This window comes from Onychomys torridus, chromosome 7 (assembly GCF_903995425.1).
Source record: "Onychomys torridus chromosome 7, mOncTor1.1, whole genome shotgun sequence".
Taxonomy (NCBI): domain Eukaryota; kingdom Metazoa; phylum Chordata; class Mammalia; order Rodentia; family Cricetidae; genus Onychomys; species Onychomys torridus.
In genome coordinates this window covers 48599996-48616805 of record NC_050449.1, presented here as the reverse complement: position 1 = coordinate 48616805, position 16810 = coordinate 48599996, and the positions used below count along the sequence as shown (strand labels likewise).

General features: G+C 44.1%; 1 protein-coding gene across 1 annotated transcript in view; it reads left to right on the top strand.

Moving 5' to 3' along the window:
• Positions 1–16810, top strand: part of Nrg4 (neuregulin 4) — a 71165-nt gene that overhangs the window by 45173 nt on the left and 9182 nt on the right. The window contains exons 4-6 of the mRNA XM_036191883.1: positions 3717–3796; positions 12121–12209; positions 14879–14989. Coding sequence (XP_036047776.1) covers positions 3717–3796; positions 12121–12137 — 97 coding nt within the window. The 3' untranslated portion in view covers positions 12138–12209; positions 14879–14989. The remainder of the gene's footprint in view (positions 1–3716; positions 3797–12120; positions 12210–14878; positions 14990–16810) is intronic.

The following is a 16810-nucleotide window of genomic DNA, read 5'->3' as shown; positions in this document are numbered from 1 at the left end:
GGTTAAGAGTACTTGTTGCTCTTACAGAGAAACTGGGTTTGATTCTAAGCACCCACATGTTGGCTCACAACCATCTATATCTCTAGTTATAGGGGATCTGACCTCTCTTCTGAAGTCCTTGGGCACCAGCATGCAAGTAGTACATATACATACATGCAGGCAAAATACTCATACACAAAAATAAAATACAAATCTAAAATTAAAAAATAAACAATAGGTTTACAAAAGAGCAGATTTTTCAAAGGCCAATACAAAAGTTAAAAAAATTAACATTTAAAAATTCAATATATTTAGTTCAATGTTATGTTTAGTTTGTGTTTTTAAGCAGATTCGAAACAGTAAGGGGAGGGATGAAGGAAGCGGGGAGAGAGATGAATGAACGAAACATATCCCAAACCAAAAGAAAAAAGAACTGTAAAGTATTAAGGAAAGATCAATAAACATGACAAACAAAGTGACTACGTCTAACTCCTTTATTTTTCTGGAGTTTGAGAGAAAAAAAGACTTGAGGCAGAAGCTGTGTTTGAAGAGGATAATAGCTGAGATCTTCAGAATTTGTAAGTTACCCACAGACTCAGCAAATGTCAAGCAGATTAAAGAAAAACACATGTGCATAGCCTCATAAAGCACAGCATCTTGATTCTAAAGAGAAAATGTTAACGGAAAGACAGCAGGTCTTCAAAGACCCAGCCGTCCGTCCAGCTGAGCACTGAGTACTTAGGAGGCACGGGGCGATGCAAGGCAGCGGTGATGTTGGCAGTAGGCTGAGAGAAGGCGGCTGGCAGCCCCGATCTCTGGAGGGGGGTGTGAAAACATCTTTCAAGATTGAGGGAGAAACGAAGATAACTGTAGATATATAGACCTTAGGGTTATTTCACAGTGAGCCTTCCATCCATGGGCCAGAGGGAGCTGACTCTTCAGGGTGTGTGTGAGACGAAAGAAGGAAAATTAAAGCAACAGTGTATAGATTTCAACAATAAATATATCCTCCTCTGTGTTTTTAAGAGTGGACAATATATGCAGCCAAGAATGACCTTGGCTGTGTATTTTCCTCACCTCCACCTCCCAGATGCTATGATGGAAGTGTGTGCTACCATACCCAGCCGAGTGCTGTTGCTTACATTGTCCATAAGCATTGTTTTTCACCCTTTCTAATAAGTTTATTTTACAATTTTCTTGCAAGTTATAAAAGTTAGACAATGGAAACCTGAACATTTAGAAAATGGATATAAATTTAATTTAAAAATAGCATTTGTTTTATAAAATAACATTTCAAAATAATTTTCAGGTCAGACAGAATGTGCTTGAAATCACATATTTTCTTTTTGTATGTGTCTGTGTCTGTGCACATGTGTGTGCAAGGAAGAGAACAATACCAGCTGTCGTTATCCAGCTGTTGTCTACCTTGCTTGGCCTGGAACTCACTAAGTGGTCTCGGCTGCCTGGCCTAGGGCCACAGAGATCCGCCTGCCTCTGCCTCCCCAGTGCCCAAATAGCCAGGGCACAGTGCCACACACAACTTTTAAAGACACAGATTCTGGGGCTGAGATCCGGGGCCTCTTCATGCTCACAAGGCAAGTGCCTTGCCAAGTGACCTATCTCCTCAGCTCTTTTTCCAATTTTAATGACAACTTGAGCAGTGGGAACACATTCCTACCCCACAGGCAGAATTAGTCTGATCATTATTGCTCGTGAGCTCTAGACACAGGCTTTGTGCTGTCGTCTACTGACTTTGTGCAGTGTTTCTGAGCTTAAGGTGTTCTTTGAAGAGTGTAACTAAAGCCAGGCATGGTAGTACATGCCTGTGACCCCAGCACCTGGGAGGGTGTTAGTGCATGCCTGTGACCCCAGCACCTGGGAGGGTGTTAGTGCATGCCTGTGACCCCAGCACTTGGGAGGGTGTTAGTGTATCCCTTTGACCCCAGCACCTGGGAGGGTGTTAGTGCATGCCTGTGACCCCAGCACCTGGGAGGGTGTTAGTGTGTCCCTGTGACCCCAGCACCTGGGAGGGTGTTAGTGCATGCCTGTGACCCCAGCACTTGGGAAGGTGTTAGTGCATGCCTGTGACCCCAGCACCTGAGAGGGTATTAGTGTGTCCCTGTGACCCCAGCACCTGGGAGGGTGTTAGTGCATGCCTGTGACCCCAGCACCTGAGAGGGTATTAGTGTGTCCCTGTGACCCCAGCACCTGGGAGGGTGTTAGTGCATGCCTGTGACCCCAGCACCTGAGAGGGTATTAGTGTGTTCCTGTGACCCCAGCACCTGGGAGGGTGTTAGTGCATGCCTGTGACCCCAGCACCTGAGAGGGTATTAGTGTGTTCCTGTGACCCCAGCACCTGGGAGGGTGTTAGTGCATGCCTGTGACCCCAGCACCTGAGAGGGTGTTAGTGTGTCCCTGTGACCCCAGCCCTTGGGAGATGTAGACAGGAAGATTGCCAAGTTCTAGACATGCCTGGCATACAAAATGAGATCCTGTCACCAAAAATAAAGGGAGGGGGGTCTGGAAAGGTGGCTCAGTGAGTAAGAGTCCTAGCTGTGTGAACGTGAGGACATGAGTTTGAATCTTCCACACCCACAGAAGACCTGGGCATTGCTGCATGTGTCCATGACTCCAGTGTTTGGGGTCGGGATGGAGACAGTGGGTACCAGCTCACTAACCAGTTAGCCTAGCTGAAATGGTGAGCTTTGTGTTCAGTGAAAGACCTTGTCTCTAGGGAGTACGGCAGGGAGGGAGTGATAGCAAAGGACACCTGACATCTCTCCAGGTCTCCACATGGACAAATGTGCACAACACACACACACACACACACACACACACACACACACACACACACACGCGCGCGCGCGCACGCACACATGCACACACACACATGCATATACACATACATATATACATATACACATATACACACACAAACATGCATATACACACATATACACACATGCACACGTGTACATACACATACACATGTACACACATACACACACAATGGCAGAGAGGGAGGAAAAGAAAAGAGGGGAAAATATTTAATAGATGAAAAAAGAATGAGAACAAATAATAACAGAACCCACTGGCAGTTGAAAGTGCTTTGAGCTGAGGGCCTTTTGGATTTTCTGTAATTTAGGATGCTACTTAAATGAGGTCCAATGTGCCCCACCCCCAGTGCTAAAACATCTGCTGGAATTGGCATTTTAGGGGAGGCCAGGGTGTTTTTAGAAAGTGTCATGTTGCTATGGCTAGATGATGTGAATTCATTTTCACTAATGTGAGTGAATACATTGAGATTGGCATATTGAAAAAAATAAGCACCTTCACATTTCAATTTTCATTTAATATTTAAAGCAGTTCTAGGTGAGGTTATAATCAGATGACCCAAAGCTGATAGTATTTTAATGTCATGAATTAGAATTGTTGGCTGAAGCCACCATGGTACATAAAGGGTCCACAACGGTCGGACGTGATCTTTGTGGTGGAAACACCTACGGCAGACACAACATCTGTGCCCTGCTGTAGGCTCAGCAGCACCCGGGTGTCTCGGCCGCCTCAGCTGGCAGGCTGGTTAAATGATGTACAACATTAGGGAGTCCAGTGGTTTCCAGTAGTTCTAGAAAGAGAATGAGCTTCCAAATCCTCAGGCTTAATTTCCTTTCTGCTTCTTCTGACGTGTTTTCCAATGACCTGATTTCCATTTGTGTTTCTCACCTCTTTGATGACAGGAAGGGCCACCTTCAGAGGGCCAGTTCAGCCCAGTGTGAGGTCAGCCTGGTGGAGAGAACCAGTCCCAGTGCCCACCACAGTGAGTACACTCAGAATGACATGTTTAGGCCTACGGGTGAGATCCTTGCTGTTCTGCGTATGGATTTGTATTCACAGGCATTCAAAAACAGGTGATCCTAAGAGTTTTTCCATGGATTTTGTGTTAACTGTTAATTTTGCACATGAGGATAAATTTATTAGCAGTGTGAAAGAAGTAATATTTTTCTCAAAATAAATATGTTAAATTATATAAATTTCAACCCTTGAAATGATGTCATCAGCTGTTAATGTGCTAGGGCAGATCTGAGGAACAGGATTCTAGAAGCATTCTGATGAGGGCTGTGCTGGGAAGGCAGGGGTGGCAGGGGGTTACCTTAGGAGTGAGAGAATCTTTGGGAAAGCTGTAGTCGAATCAGTGTTTTTAAGCTGTCTTGAGGTTTCCGCCTAAATCAGAACAGCAGGCACTGGATTTCCTTCCTCTTACTTGAAAACAATGAAGAATGGACAGACTGTGTGAAGCAACAGCTGACCTCTGGTCTCAATACGCATTTTCATCTATGTGCGCACACACACACACACACACACACACACACACACACACACACAAGTCTTACAAAAAACAAAAAACAAAAAGAACAACCTGAACTTGGTGGCATGCTCCTATAACCCTATTGTAGGAAAACAAACAGGGGCCTCTGGGGTTTGCTGGCCATATACTCTCGCTGCATCAGTAAGAGCCAGGCTCAGCAGGAGACACTGTCTCAAAAAATCCTGATAATCAAGGAGGAGGAGAATGACAGGAATTAGCAACAACAATTAGGTGATGTTCCTACCAACACTGCAAACAGGGTGATGGGAGAAGATTTGGCATAGTTTAGAATAAATAGGCAAATTCTTTGAGAACATAAACTACCAAAGAAAGGTCATTTGAAGGGGCTGGGGGTGCAGCTCATTGCTAGAGTGTCTGCCTAACATGCAAGACACCCTGGTTCTGTCTTCAACACTTCGTGAAGCCAGGGATGGTTATGCGCACCTTTAATTCCAGCCCTTAGGAAGAAATAGACAGGAATATCAAAAGTTCAAGGGTATCCTCAGCTACAATGAGGCCAGCCTGGGCTACATTGGACCCTGTTTAAAAATCTGAAGAATGATATGGAAAGTTGAGAGGTTTTTTTGTTTGTTTGTTTTAAGATAATTTGAGTAGTTCCATATCCATTCATTGAATTTTTCCATTGATTAAAACTTTTCTTCAATGACTGTCCAGGCCCAAATAGCTGAACTTATGCCAAATTTCCAAAGAAGAAACAACTATTCTATGTATCTAGAAATATTGAGAGTATAGTATATGAGACCAGCTGGGAGTTTAGTAATGTTGCAAGAGAGAGAGTTAATATTAAAAGTAAAGTATATTTCCATATATCAGAAACTGATAGATACAGAAACTTTTTAAAACATGCCATTTGTAACACCATCTCAAAGTACACAGGGGCAGTGGAAAAAAAATATAAAAAGTAGTGAGACCGTGTAGTGGTCTGAACAAGAATGGCCCCCATAGGCTCATGTGTTTGAACATTTGGATGAAAGCTGGTGGAATGTTTGGGAAGGATGGGGGGGGGGGGGGGTGGCCTTGTTGGAGGAGGTGTGGCACTGGGAGGGGACTTTGAGGTTTTTAAAGATTCCTGCCATTCCCAGTGTGATCTCCACCTCCTGCTTTTGGATCAAGATGTGAGCTCTCAGCTGTATTCCTGACAATATGTCTGCAGCTTGCTGCCAGGCATCCCTGCCATGATGGACTTAAACCTCCAGAGCCATAAGCCCAACAAATCCTAACTATAAGTTAAATAAAGCCTTCCTTCTGTGAGTTAGTTTGGCCACAGAGTTTTAATCACAGTCATAGAAAAGTAACTAATACAGACCTGCACAGTGAAATCTGCAATTATGCTAAGGAAAAAAAAAAAAAAGAAAGAAAAAGGCCGGGGCAGTGGTGGCACACACCTTTAATCCCAGCACTTGGGAGGCAGAGACAGGCAGATCTTTGTGAGTTCAAGGCCAGCCTGATCTACAGAGCGAGATTGAGGAAAGGCACAAAGCTACACAGAGAAACCCTGTCTTGAAAAACAAAGAAAGAAAGAAAGAAAGAAAGAAAGAAAGAAAGAAAGAAAGAAAGAAAGAAAGAAAAGAAAGAAAGAAAGAAAAAAAAAGAAAGATAGACCCACCTAAGTGCAGAGATTACTGTGTTGAAGGTTTAGAAAACATAATATTAAGATGTCAGTTCTCTTCAAATTACCCAGAGATCCGTGCCATCCCAATAAATCCCAGTAGGTGCATTGTTTTTGTGATGATTGACAAGGTGACTGTAATATGCCTCTGGGGAAACAAAGGGCCTAGAATAGGAAAGTAATGCTGAATCAGCACACTGAAGAGCTTACATTCTCTGACCCCCAGCTTGACATAAAACTCCCATAATTCAGACAGCCCGGTGCTGGCATGAAGATGGATACAGGATCTAGACATGGATTCCTAAACGTCAGTCTAACAGGATGCTGTGACAATCCATTATCCACATGCAAGAAGATACATTTATTCTTTCCATATACAAAAACAACTCAAGATGTCTGTGAATGTAAGAGCTAAAATATATAAGTCTCTTCGGAGAAAGTCTTCATGCCATTAGATTAGGCAAAGATGGAATATGAAAAGCACAGTTGGTAAAATACTTGACTTATGCAAAGGACAAATTCCCATGCTTCAAATGATTCCACTGTAAAAATGAAATACAAGGCACAAAATAGGAGAAAATACTTGCAAATCAAATATCTGACAGATGGTATAAAATATACAAGAACTTAGCTGAGTGGTGGAGGCGCACACCTTTAATCCCAGCACTCAGGAGGCAGAGGCAGGTGGATCTCTGTGTGTTTGAGGCTAGCCTGGGCTACAGAGCAAGATCCAGGACAGCCAGGGCTGTTACACAGTGAAACCCTGTCTCAAAAAACTTATGTGTGTATGTATATGTATATATAAATGCATATATACATACATATATACATACAAGAACTTGTTCAGCTGAAGCTGAGACCAACTCAGTAACAGAAAACAACTGAACTAAAGGATGAGCATTTTACCAAAGAAAATACACAAATAGCTAATAAGCACATGAAAAATACTTGACATTGTAATCCATTAAAAGATTAAAAAGCCAAAATAAAATACTAATTAACACACTAACTCTGCTGTGGGTTTTTTTTTTAAGTCTGTAGGATATGAGAAAGCATAGTTCATTGCTGTAGTGACTAAAAAATTGGCGTGGACAGTTTCTTAAGGAACAAGTTGTTATGGTCCAGCAATTCCTTCCCAAGTAAATGAAAACTTGTGTTTGCATGATGAGCCAGAATGTTCACAACAACATTCCTTCCTGTCTCCAGGGAGTGGAAATCACCCAAAAGTCTGTGGATGTGTCTGTACATAGCTGTACAAGCATGGCACGTGTCACATGACCAAAGTCAGCTGTGTTGTATGGTAGAAGTTTCTGGATGCCCCGTGTGTGTTTACTTTTATACTAAGGTTGGGTGAGTGAGTTCCTAAGGTTTGGGGTTGGGATGAGTAATCACAGCAGATAGTCCTAAAAAGTATTTCCAGGGTGATGGATCTGTTTAAAAACTGGGTCATGGTTGTGGTTGTATGGCTGTAATTTTTTTAAGCCAGTGAATGGTATATAAAGGTGAATGTGGGTTATGTCTCAGTCAACTAACAATGCCAGGCTGGGTGTGTATGACTAAAAATGAAGCAGCCCCACAAGCACCATATACAAGATGAACTTGAAGTGGGTGAGAGAGACTACATGTAAGACCCAAAATTACAAGACTCAAAAAAACCGGAATACAAAGTTGAACTCAGCGATGATTTCTTGTATATAAGACCTACACATAGTCAACTAAAAAACTTAGATAAATTAGACTTCATCAAAACCAAAAGTTGATGAAATTAAAGGACACTGTCTACAAAAATGCAGTCTCCAAAAGGCTTTCAACCCACGCAGCTCCAGTATTTAATATAGAGAATGCATTTCGTGTGTACATATGTGTGCCTGAAAATGGACAGGAGACTTTTTGAGGGATGCGGGACTTTCCTGGGAAAATGTAAAGAAACATTTGTTTACCTCAAACAAGAGCAGACAGACCTAAGAAAGATTCTGCCAGTTTCAGCTTGGCATGATAAACGAATTCATGATAAAAGGGTTACTTACAGGGCTGTAGGGGACTCACGGGCGCAATGAAGAGCCACGCCCCACTCACTGAGCTCTGATTCTGTATGGTTCTCAGTTGGCAGCAGAATTGGTACAAACATGGGCTCAGAGTGCTACCTAGTGTTAAGTCAGGAGAGCTGACTGCAGGCTCGGGCAACGAGACACAGATCAGATCTAGGAAGGTTAGCGCCCATGTGGATGCTGTCTCTTCTCTTGCAGAGGTTTGCTGCTCTCAGCAAACACTGACCAACTCTGGAAAGGCACACCAAACATTTAAATGGCATTGTAAGATGGAGTCACTCTGCCAGAACTTGGGATGAATCCCACTACAGACAGGAGGAAGGGGGGCATGGCAGGATGCGAGACATCAAAGGATGTAAGGGAGCAAATGTGAGCAACATGCACTGATAGACATATATGAAAATGCCATTATGAAGCTTACTATTAAAATAGTAACTTAAAATTAATAACAAGAAATAATCCTGAATAAATAAGTCATAACAAATAAAAAACCAGCCCAGTTTGAAAACTGGCAGAGGATTTCAATAGACATTTCTCCAAGAGCATGTGATGTGTTCCGCATCACTTGCCACTGGGGACATAAGAAGGGGAGTATGGACCCCTCACATATTAGGACAATGTCTGTTTAAAGACCTTGTGTTGGCAAGGATGTATAGAAACTGAAACCCTTATGTATTGCTGGTAAGAATAGAAAATATTACAGTCACCTTGATAAATGGTATGACATGTCTTAAAACGGCAGAATCACCATTTTATCCAACAGTTGACTACTGGGGCTACATGCATGAGCAAATGTCTCTACACCCACACTCATAGGAGCTGAATCCATAATAGTAAAAAGGTGGGAAAGTACTCAGATATCCAGTGATGTATGAATGGATAAAACTAGTGGATGCATATAAATGGAGCATTACTTAGCCTTAAAAGGAAATGTAATTCTAATACTACCATATGGATGAACTCTGAAGACATTACGCTAAGTGAAAAAGCCAGACACCAAAGTAAGCACTATATAACTCCACTAAGATGGGATGCTGAGCAGTCAGACCCATGGAGACAGAAATCATCACTGTGGCTACCGGGCACTGTGGAGAGAATTGTTGTTTAATGTGTAGAGTTTTAGTTTGGGATAATGAAACATTTCTGGAGATGATGGTCATTCCTGTTATGTGATTTTACTTAATGTCACTGAACTTGACAAGGGCTAAAGCAGGAAGTTCTGTCACATATTTCACCATGAAGTCAGCCATCGTGAAGGACACACCATCATGAATGATGTTCTCAGGTGATGCATTGAGCTTCTGTGTGCTCAACATGACCAGTTTCGAGACACTAAGAGAATGTGCCCCTCACTGTGTCACTGAGTGGTGGCTCTCTTAGTGGTTGGATGGTTGGTTGGCCTTGGCTTACTCTGGAATAATGATGTCTGGAGTCATAGTCTTTGGTAAAGTGCTTGATGGTGACCTGACCAGTCAAAGTCCTCAGAGGAAACTGCAAAGCTTTATCACTGTGCTATTAGCTGGAAGGTTAACACAAACAGAATCCAAAAGGGGTGTGTAGAGAAACAGCGCTCTGCTGTGAGCTTTGACCTCATGGGCACCCCTCTAGCGCTCCATCCACACCAGCACTGCATCCACACCAGCACTCCATCCATACCAGCACTCCATCCACACCAGTACTCCATCCACACCAGCGCTCCATCCACACCAGCGCTCCATCCACACCAGCGCTCCATCCACACCAGCGCTCCATCCACACCAGCACTGCATCCACACCAGCACTCCATCCATACCAGCACTCCATCCACACCAGCACTCCATCCATACCAGCACTCCATCCACACCAGCGCTCCATCCACACCAGCGCTCCATCCACAACGCCAGCGCTCCATCCACACCAGCGCTCCATCCACACCAGCGCTCCATCCATACCAGCACTCCATCCACACCAGTGCTCCTCTGGATATGGTTTCTCAGAGTAGTTGATAGAGTAGTAAAACTCGGTTACTGTTTGCCTTTTACAAACCATGCACAGATAAAACATGTTTATCCTTTCCGATTTGCAAAGACACATTAGTAAGAGGAGGAGACTGGAGATTTGGCTCCGTGCTTAAGAGCACAGAGCTCTTACAGGTCAGCCACCAGCACCTATGCTGGGCAGCTCACAACCACCTGTAACTCCGGCTCCAGGGGGTTGCTATACTTCTGGCCTCATGAATACAGAACCCCTCCTGTGCCACATACACATAATTTAAATAATAAAAAAGACTAGGAAGTTATCGTGCAGGCTTTCCATACATAAAATACACCCTACACTGGGTTGTTTTCAATTCAAATTGCTTTTTTCTTGACACATTAGTTAGGTTTTTGTTTACTCTCTTTGAGATTAAGTTGCACCCCACAGCTCAGGATGCCCTGGAACTCAACTACTTAGCTCAAGCCTGCCTCAAACTTGAAATAATCCCATAGCCGCCATCTCCCAAGTGCTGGTATTACAGATGTGAGCCACCATGCCTGGATAAAATGAGGGTTTTTTTTTTTTAAGATTTATTTATTTTTATTTTATGTGCACTGATGTTTTGCCTGCATGTATGTCTGTATGAGGGCATTAGATCCTCTAGAACTGGAGTTACAGACAGTTGTGAGCTGCCATGTGGGTGCTGGGAATTGAACCTGGGTCCTCTGGCAGAGCAGCCAGTGCTCTTAACCACTGAGCCATCTTTCCAGCCCAAAATGAGTATTTTTCAATAGAGAAAAAAAGACTGTAAGACCATAATAACAATCAAAAGCCAAGCCGGGTGGTGGTGGCACACGCCTTTAATCCCAGCACTCGGGAGGCAGAGCCAGGCGGATCTCTGTGAGTTCGAGGCCAGCCTGGTCTCCAAAGTGAGTTCCAGGAAAGGCACAAAGCTACACAGAGAAACCCTGTCTCGAAAAACAAAACAAAACAAAACAAAAGCCAATATAGGATGGGTATCAGGCTTAGTTTACAAAATTAGCTTATCTGACCGGGCTCTTCTCCAAGGCCAAACAATGTTAGTAGCTAAGGCGGTAACATAGCAAAGGAGATGAGGTCTGCGTGGTGAGATAAAGCCGGACTCTGAGATGAGCCCATTACAGACACTAGGACATGCTCAACAGTCTCAGCTCAGACCTGTGTTGTGAAAATTATATAAGAGGACATATTCACCCTTAGTGATGAAAGACACCACCCCTAAAGCCTTGATTCATCAAGGACCAGAACAGGTGTATTCTGGGATACAGACCTCTTGGCAACCCTTCTTACTACTTCAGTTAGAAAATCCACAGCTCCAAGTCCCTATATCACGTTGTACATGTCCCTAATGCCCATGACTTAGTCATTGTGCCTGTGTGGGCCTGCCACTGTGTTTGTTTCAGATGTGACAACTCTGAGAGCCTGAAGTTAGTGGTACTTTCTATCCAGAGGAAAATGGGAGCTCAGAGGTCAAGCTTTTGCATCTAGACACTAGTAGAGCATGAATTTAAGCCCAGATGTATCTGGCTTCCAAACCTGTGGTTTTCTTTCTTTCATTTATAAGAGTGGGGTGTGCAGAGGTCACAGGGCACTATTACGGAGTCAGTTCTGCTCCTTGCATAGCTGGGCCCTGTTGCTGGCCTCCAAGCCCATGTTCCCTATTGCACATGGCCTTCCAAGGGTCCCTGGGGATTGCTGGCCAGAGCAGCTTTGTCCCCAGGATTCTCCTATCCTTGTGTTTGCTATTTCTACCATGGTTGGTATCCGTTGCTGTCCTTGGTATCAGTGACTCGCTCTGGCTCTCTTGCCCCTGCCCAGCCCTTTGTAATTGTGAATGTTAGATCATTAAGCTTGTTAGAACTTTAGGCAGCAGAGAGAGTACAGGAAGGCAGAGGTGTGCACTTGAGAGACTAACGTGGGGATGCTGACAGGTGTGCACAGGTGCTGTAGGGCAGCTGCTGCGGGTGTGGATGTCTGAGGTAAGTTCACCTCAAGCCATTTGTCACAAGCAGAAGCTGTGGGTTTATACATGCAGGTAAGAGGGTAGGTGGGTGTGTGTATGCAGAAAACCGAGTGCACATGTACAACCTTACTTTCCACAGGTCACAGAGATCACTGAAGACACACCCAGTGAAGGGCATTATTTCTGTCACCTCACACAGGCAGGAAGTGAACCGTATGGTGAGAGAAGGTAACGTCTTAACTCTCCTCTCCTTAGAAGGCTTGCTAACAGTCCTATCCAAGGCAGCCTGTTTAGAGGGGGGGAAGTAACACACCATGCAATGTGTGCTGGCCCAACACAATCCCTCTGGTACTGATGGGACAAATGGGCCAAAACCCTGAGCAATGTCAAAGAAAGAAAAAGGTGAAAATTTGTTTAGTGAAAGGAGTACTGAGTTATAAAACACCTCACCAGCTGGACGGTGGTGGCGCACGCCTTTAATCCCAGCACTCGGGAGGCAGAGCCAGGCGGATGTCTGTGAGTTCAAGGCCAGCCTGGTCTACAAAGTGAGTTCCAGGACAATCAGGATGGTTACACAGAGAAACCTTGTCTCAAAAAAAAAAAAAAAAAACAAAACAAAACATCTCACTTCACTGTTGGCTACACTAAATGGAAAAAAAAAAAAAAGAAAAAGAGGAGAAGGATATAACTGCTCCTAGGTATGGTGGAGGAGGAAGTTTAATGTAGATAAAAGGGAGAGCACAGGCAGAGGCAGAGACATCTGAGAGTCCAGAGTGAACATGACCCTGGAGTCAGGCCATGGGAGAAGGGAAAAGGGAGAGCCAGACCAAGAGGTCAGGAAGGTAAAGGGTAGACCCACAGACAAAATGGCTGGGTTATATCAGAAAGGGCAGCTGCCGGGAAGCGCAGCCCAGCCCCTGGAGAAGTTTAGGGTAGGGAGCAGGGTGTGCCAGCCCTACCTTGTCACAGGTAGGGACTGAGGGATGCTGGGAGAGCCTGGCAGCCAGGACTGCTTAGATATGATAAATAGGCACCTCAGTTAGCTACTTGTCTCAGGTTTGAGACCCATCAGCTACCTGGATGCACAAGCTAGAGTCTGAGAGGAGGGAATCTCAGTTGAGAAAATGCCTCCAGAAGATTGGGTTGTAGGCAAATACAGATGGAAGAGCTATACCAGAAGAAATTTAGGATTGCTGTCAATACAGGTCTTACTGTCTTAGGGTTACCAGATGTATGTACTGTGATGAAACACCATGACCAAAAGCAAGTTGGGGAGGAAAAGGTTTATTTGGCTTCCATATCCTGGACCACAGTCCATTGAAGGGAGCCAGAGCAGGAATTCAAACCTGGAGGTCACGCGGGAGTGCTGCTTTCTGGCTTGTTCCTGTGGCTTGTTCACCATACTTTCTTTTTTTCTTTAATTCTTTTTTTTCATTTTTCTTTATTAAGAAATTTTCTAGTCCAATGCCATCCACAGACCCCCACCCCCGTCCTCCCTCCTCCCACCCCCCAGTCCTCTTTCCCAAGCCATCCCACATCCCCACATGCCCCAAATCAAGGTCTCCCATGGGGAGTCAGCACAGCCCAGCACACTAAGCCTAGGCAGGTCCAAGCCCCTTCCCACTGCACCAAGGCTGTGCAAGGTGTCACACCACAGGCACCGGGTTCCAGAAGCCTGCCAATAGAGCAGGGACAGATCTGAGGAGTGGGGGATGACATCAGCATACTTTCTTATAGAACCTCAGACTTCCTGCCCACACCCAGGATCACCAGCTCAGGGATGTCCCCACCCACAGTGGGTTGGCCTCTCTCCCAGCAACCACTAATTAAGAAAATTCCTTGCAGGCCTGCCGACAGCCAGATTTTAGGGAGGCATTTGCTCAATTGAGGTTCCTCTGTCTGAAATGACTCTAGCTTGTTGTCAAGTTGACATAACCGATCCAGAACTTTCACCAAGTTCCAGACCTGTTTTCATCACCTGACCTGTAATTTTTGGTGCATATTTTGCAGAAAGCAAATTTCATCTCTTTGGAGGAGGCAACATTAATTGGTCAGGCCAGAACAATTTCTTTTTTTTTTTTTTTCTTCCTGTTGAGGTTACACTGAAACACAGTAGACAAGAGGCCACAGCAACTTCTAGGACCTTCTTGCAGAGGTCTAGAGCTAGTGACTGTTAAAGCACAGCTGAGATATAGCAGACCCCTGACCCCTGACCCCTGCCTGCAGGCTTTTCCAAACAGCATCATCCAGCATATGCCCTTTGAGTGGAGTGTCATGTAACTCTCCACTCAGGCGTCATTTAATTAACAAAGCAGGAGTGTCAGGGTTTAAGGTAAGTAGACAAAGTGGCCCTCACATGTTCAACTAAAACTGCTTTAGAAGACTTCTGATTAGGAAGCAGCCCCCGACTTAGAGTTGGACTCCGAGGTGATCCCATAGGCAGTTTTGCCGCGTTAGTGAAGCCGGTGCTCATCCAGTAGAAACTGGACTTTCATCTTTCCACAGCTCAAAACTTGTGGTAAGATAATTGGGTTCTGGCCAGCAGCAGCAAACTATCCCATGATTCCATGCAGCCCGTCATCAGGACAGTCATTGGCTCCATTGGCTGTGTGGCTAAACCATGAGGTTTTGTTGGGTGAAGTGTCTATTAAATGCATTTTGACTCATGAATATTCTCAGCTTCTAGAAGGTTTGGCAGGCTGTGACTCCATAGTAAGTGGAGGCATGCTCAAGACATCTGAGTAGTTTCCACCCACCCCCTCTCAGCTCCTTTAGCAAATGCTTTGCCCCAGCAAGGCACACTGATGCTTTCGAGTTAGCTTAAGCCCAAAGGTTAAAGTTCCTTTTCGTTGTTTTCTGCATTTTTGACAAATGCTGTTGTGTGTCCACCATTACAGGTCGCCTTGTCTCCTCCTGTTCCCAAGTTCAGCTCTCCCTGGTGATCTGACAACCAACCACTGATGGCTTCACTTTGTACTTTCCCGACTGACGCTGCGACCATACATACAGTAAGTATCTCAGACTGGAAGGCAGAGCCATGGAAGATTCAGTCCCTTCTGTAGCTCACTGCTGCAGTTTCCATTTGAACAGCTGGGGTTTTCTTTTCTCTTTTTGGATGTGTTTTTTTAATTTGGGTGTTTGAGGATTTTTTTTATTTCATATATTTTTGTGTGTGTATATATATGTATGTATATGTAAGTATGTATATATACTTACATAGATATCTATATATACATACACACACACATACACACACTTATAAATACAACCTGCTGAGGTCATTTCGTGTTGCTCATATATGCTTAGGGCTGACCTCTTAGGATTAGCTAGCCTAACAGAGGGCTTATCCCATTCTTCCTCTAAGTTCCCTGAGCCTTAGGTAAATGAGTTGGTCATTGATGTATGATTTGGGGCTGGTCACCAGTTAGTTCTCTGCATTTTGACCACTTTGTGGATTCCTGTAATGATCTCTATCTACTGCAAACATCTTCTTTGATGATGGGTAACATTTATTGCCAAGTATAAAGATAACTATTTAGAATGCAGTTAGAAATTATACTGCTTTTGTGAGATGGCAGTAGTAGATATCTTGCCATTCTGTTTGTTTATAAGTGCTAAGCTGGATAGGACCATTGACTGCTTTTCTCCCTAGGCAGCTTCCCTAGGACTTCAGTACTAGAGTTAGTCCTCAGAGAGGACTTCCAGGGTAGTTCAGCTCAACTGTAAAATTTTAAGATTTACTAATACTTGAAATGATAATGCACACCTTTAATCCCAGCCATTAGAAGGCAGAGACCAGTGGATCTCTATGAGTTCAAGGCCAGCCTGGTCCATAGAAGGAGATTTAAACCACTTGGAAGAGTAAAGCTCAACAGCATTGAAATACAATCACTTTGTGTGGGGCCATGACCACTATCACTCCCCAGAGCATTGCAACCATCCCATACTGAATTTTTGTACTTTTTTAAGTCCTCCTTTATGGAAGCCCCCCTCAAACCAACAGAGTAACTAGAGACATATACTCCTTGTCCTTTGTAACTGGCTAATTCCATTCAATATATTTTCAAAGTTCATCTATACTTAACCAAAATTCCATTCTTTTAGTAACAGTTCAGTTTTACTCAGTGTGGATGTATTACACTCTGTATACTTGCAGATACTTGGATTATTTCCAATTTGACTTCTGTAAACAGTGATGTTTCAGTATATACCATCGGACCCCTGCTTTTATTTTAAAATATTACATTTCAAGGAGAATTTCTGGATCAAATTGCAACTTGGGCTTAATTTGACAAGGACCGTACTGTTTTCTTTGGCAGATCTACTGCTTTACAGTCTTAGCAGCCGTGCAGGGTCCAACACCTCTTGTGCATGTTACCGCATGTGCGGGAGGGGAGTGGGAAAGAGAGACAGGGAGGGGGAAGACACCCACCGTCATAAAGGGTGATGTCTCCTTGGGGTTTAACTTGAGTTTCTCTGTGCATCAGTGAAGTTGACCACACTGCCAGTGTTTGCTAGTCATTTATGTATCTTCTTTGGAGACCTATTTAAGTCCCAGGCCACTTTTTTTTTTTTATTAAGTTTTTAAAATTTACTTTACATACCAACCACAGTTTTCTCTCCCTCCTCTCCTCCCATTCCCTCCTCCCATCTCCTTTCCACTCATCCTCCCATCCACACCTCTGAAAGGGGCAGGCCTCTCCTGGGATATCAAGTTGAGACAGGACTAAGCTCCTCCCCGCTGCATCAAGGCTGAGCAAGGCATGCCATCATAGGGAATAGGTTCCAAAAAGCCAGCTCATGTGCCAAGAACAGATCCTGGTCCCATT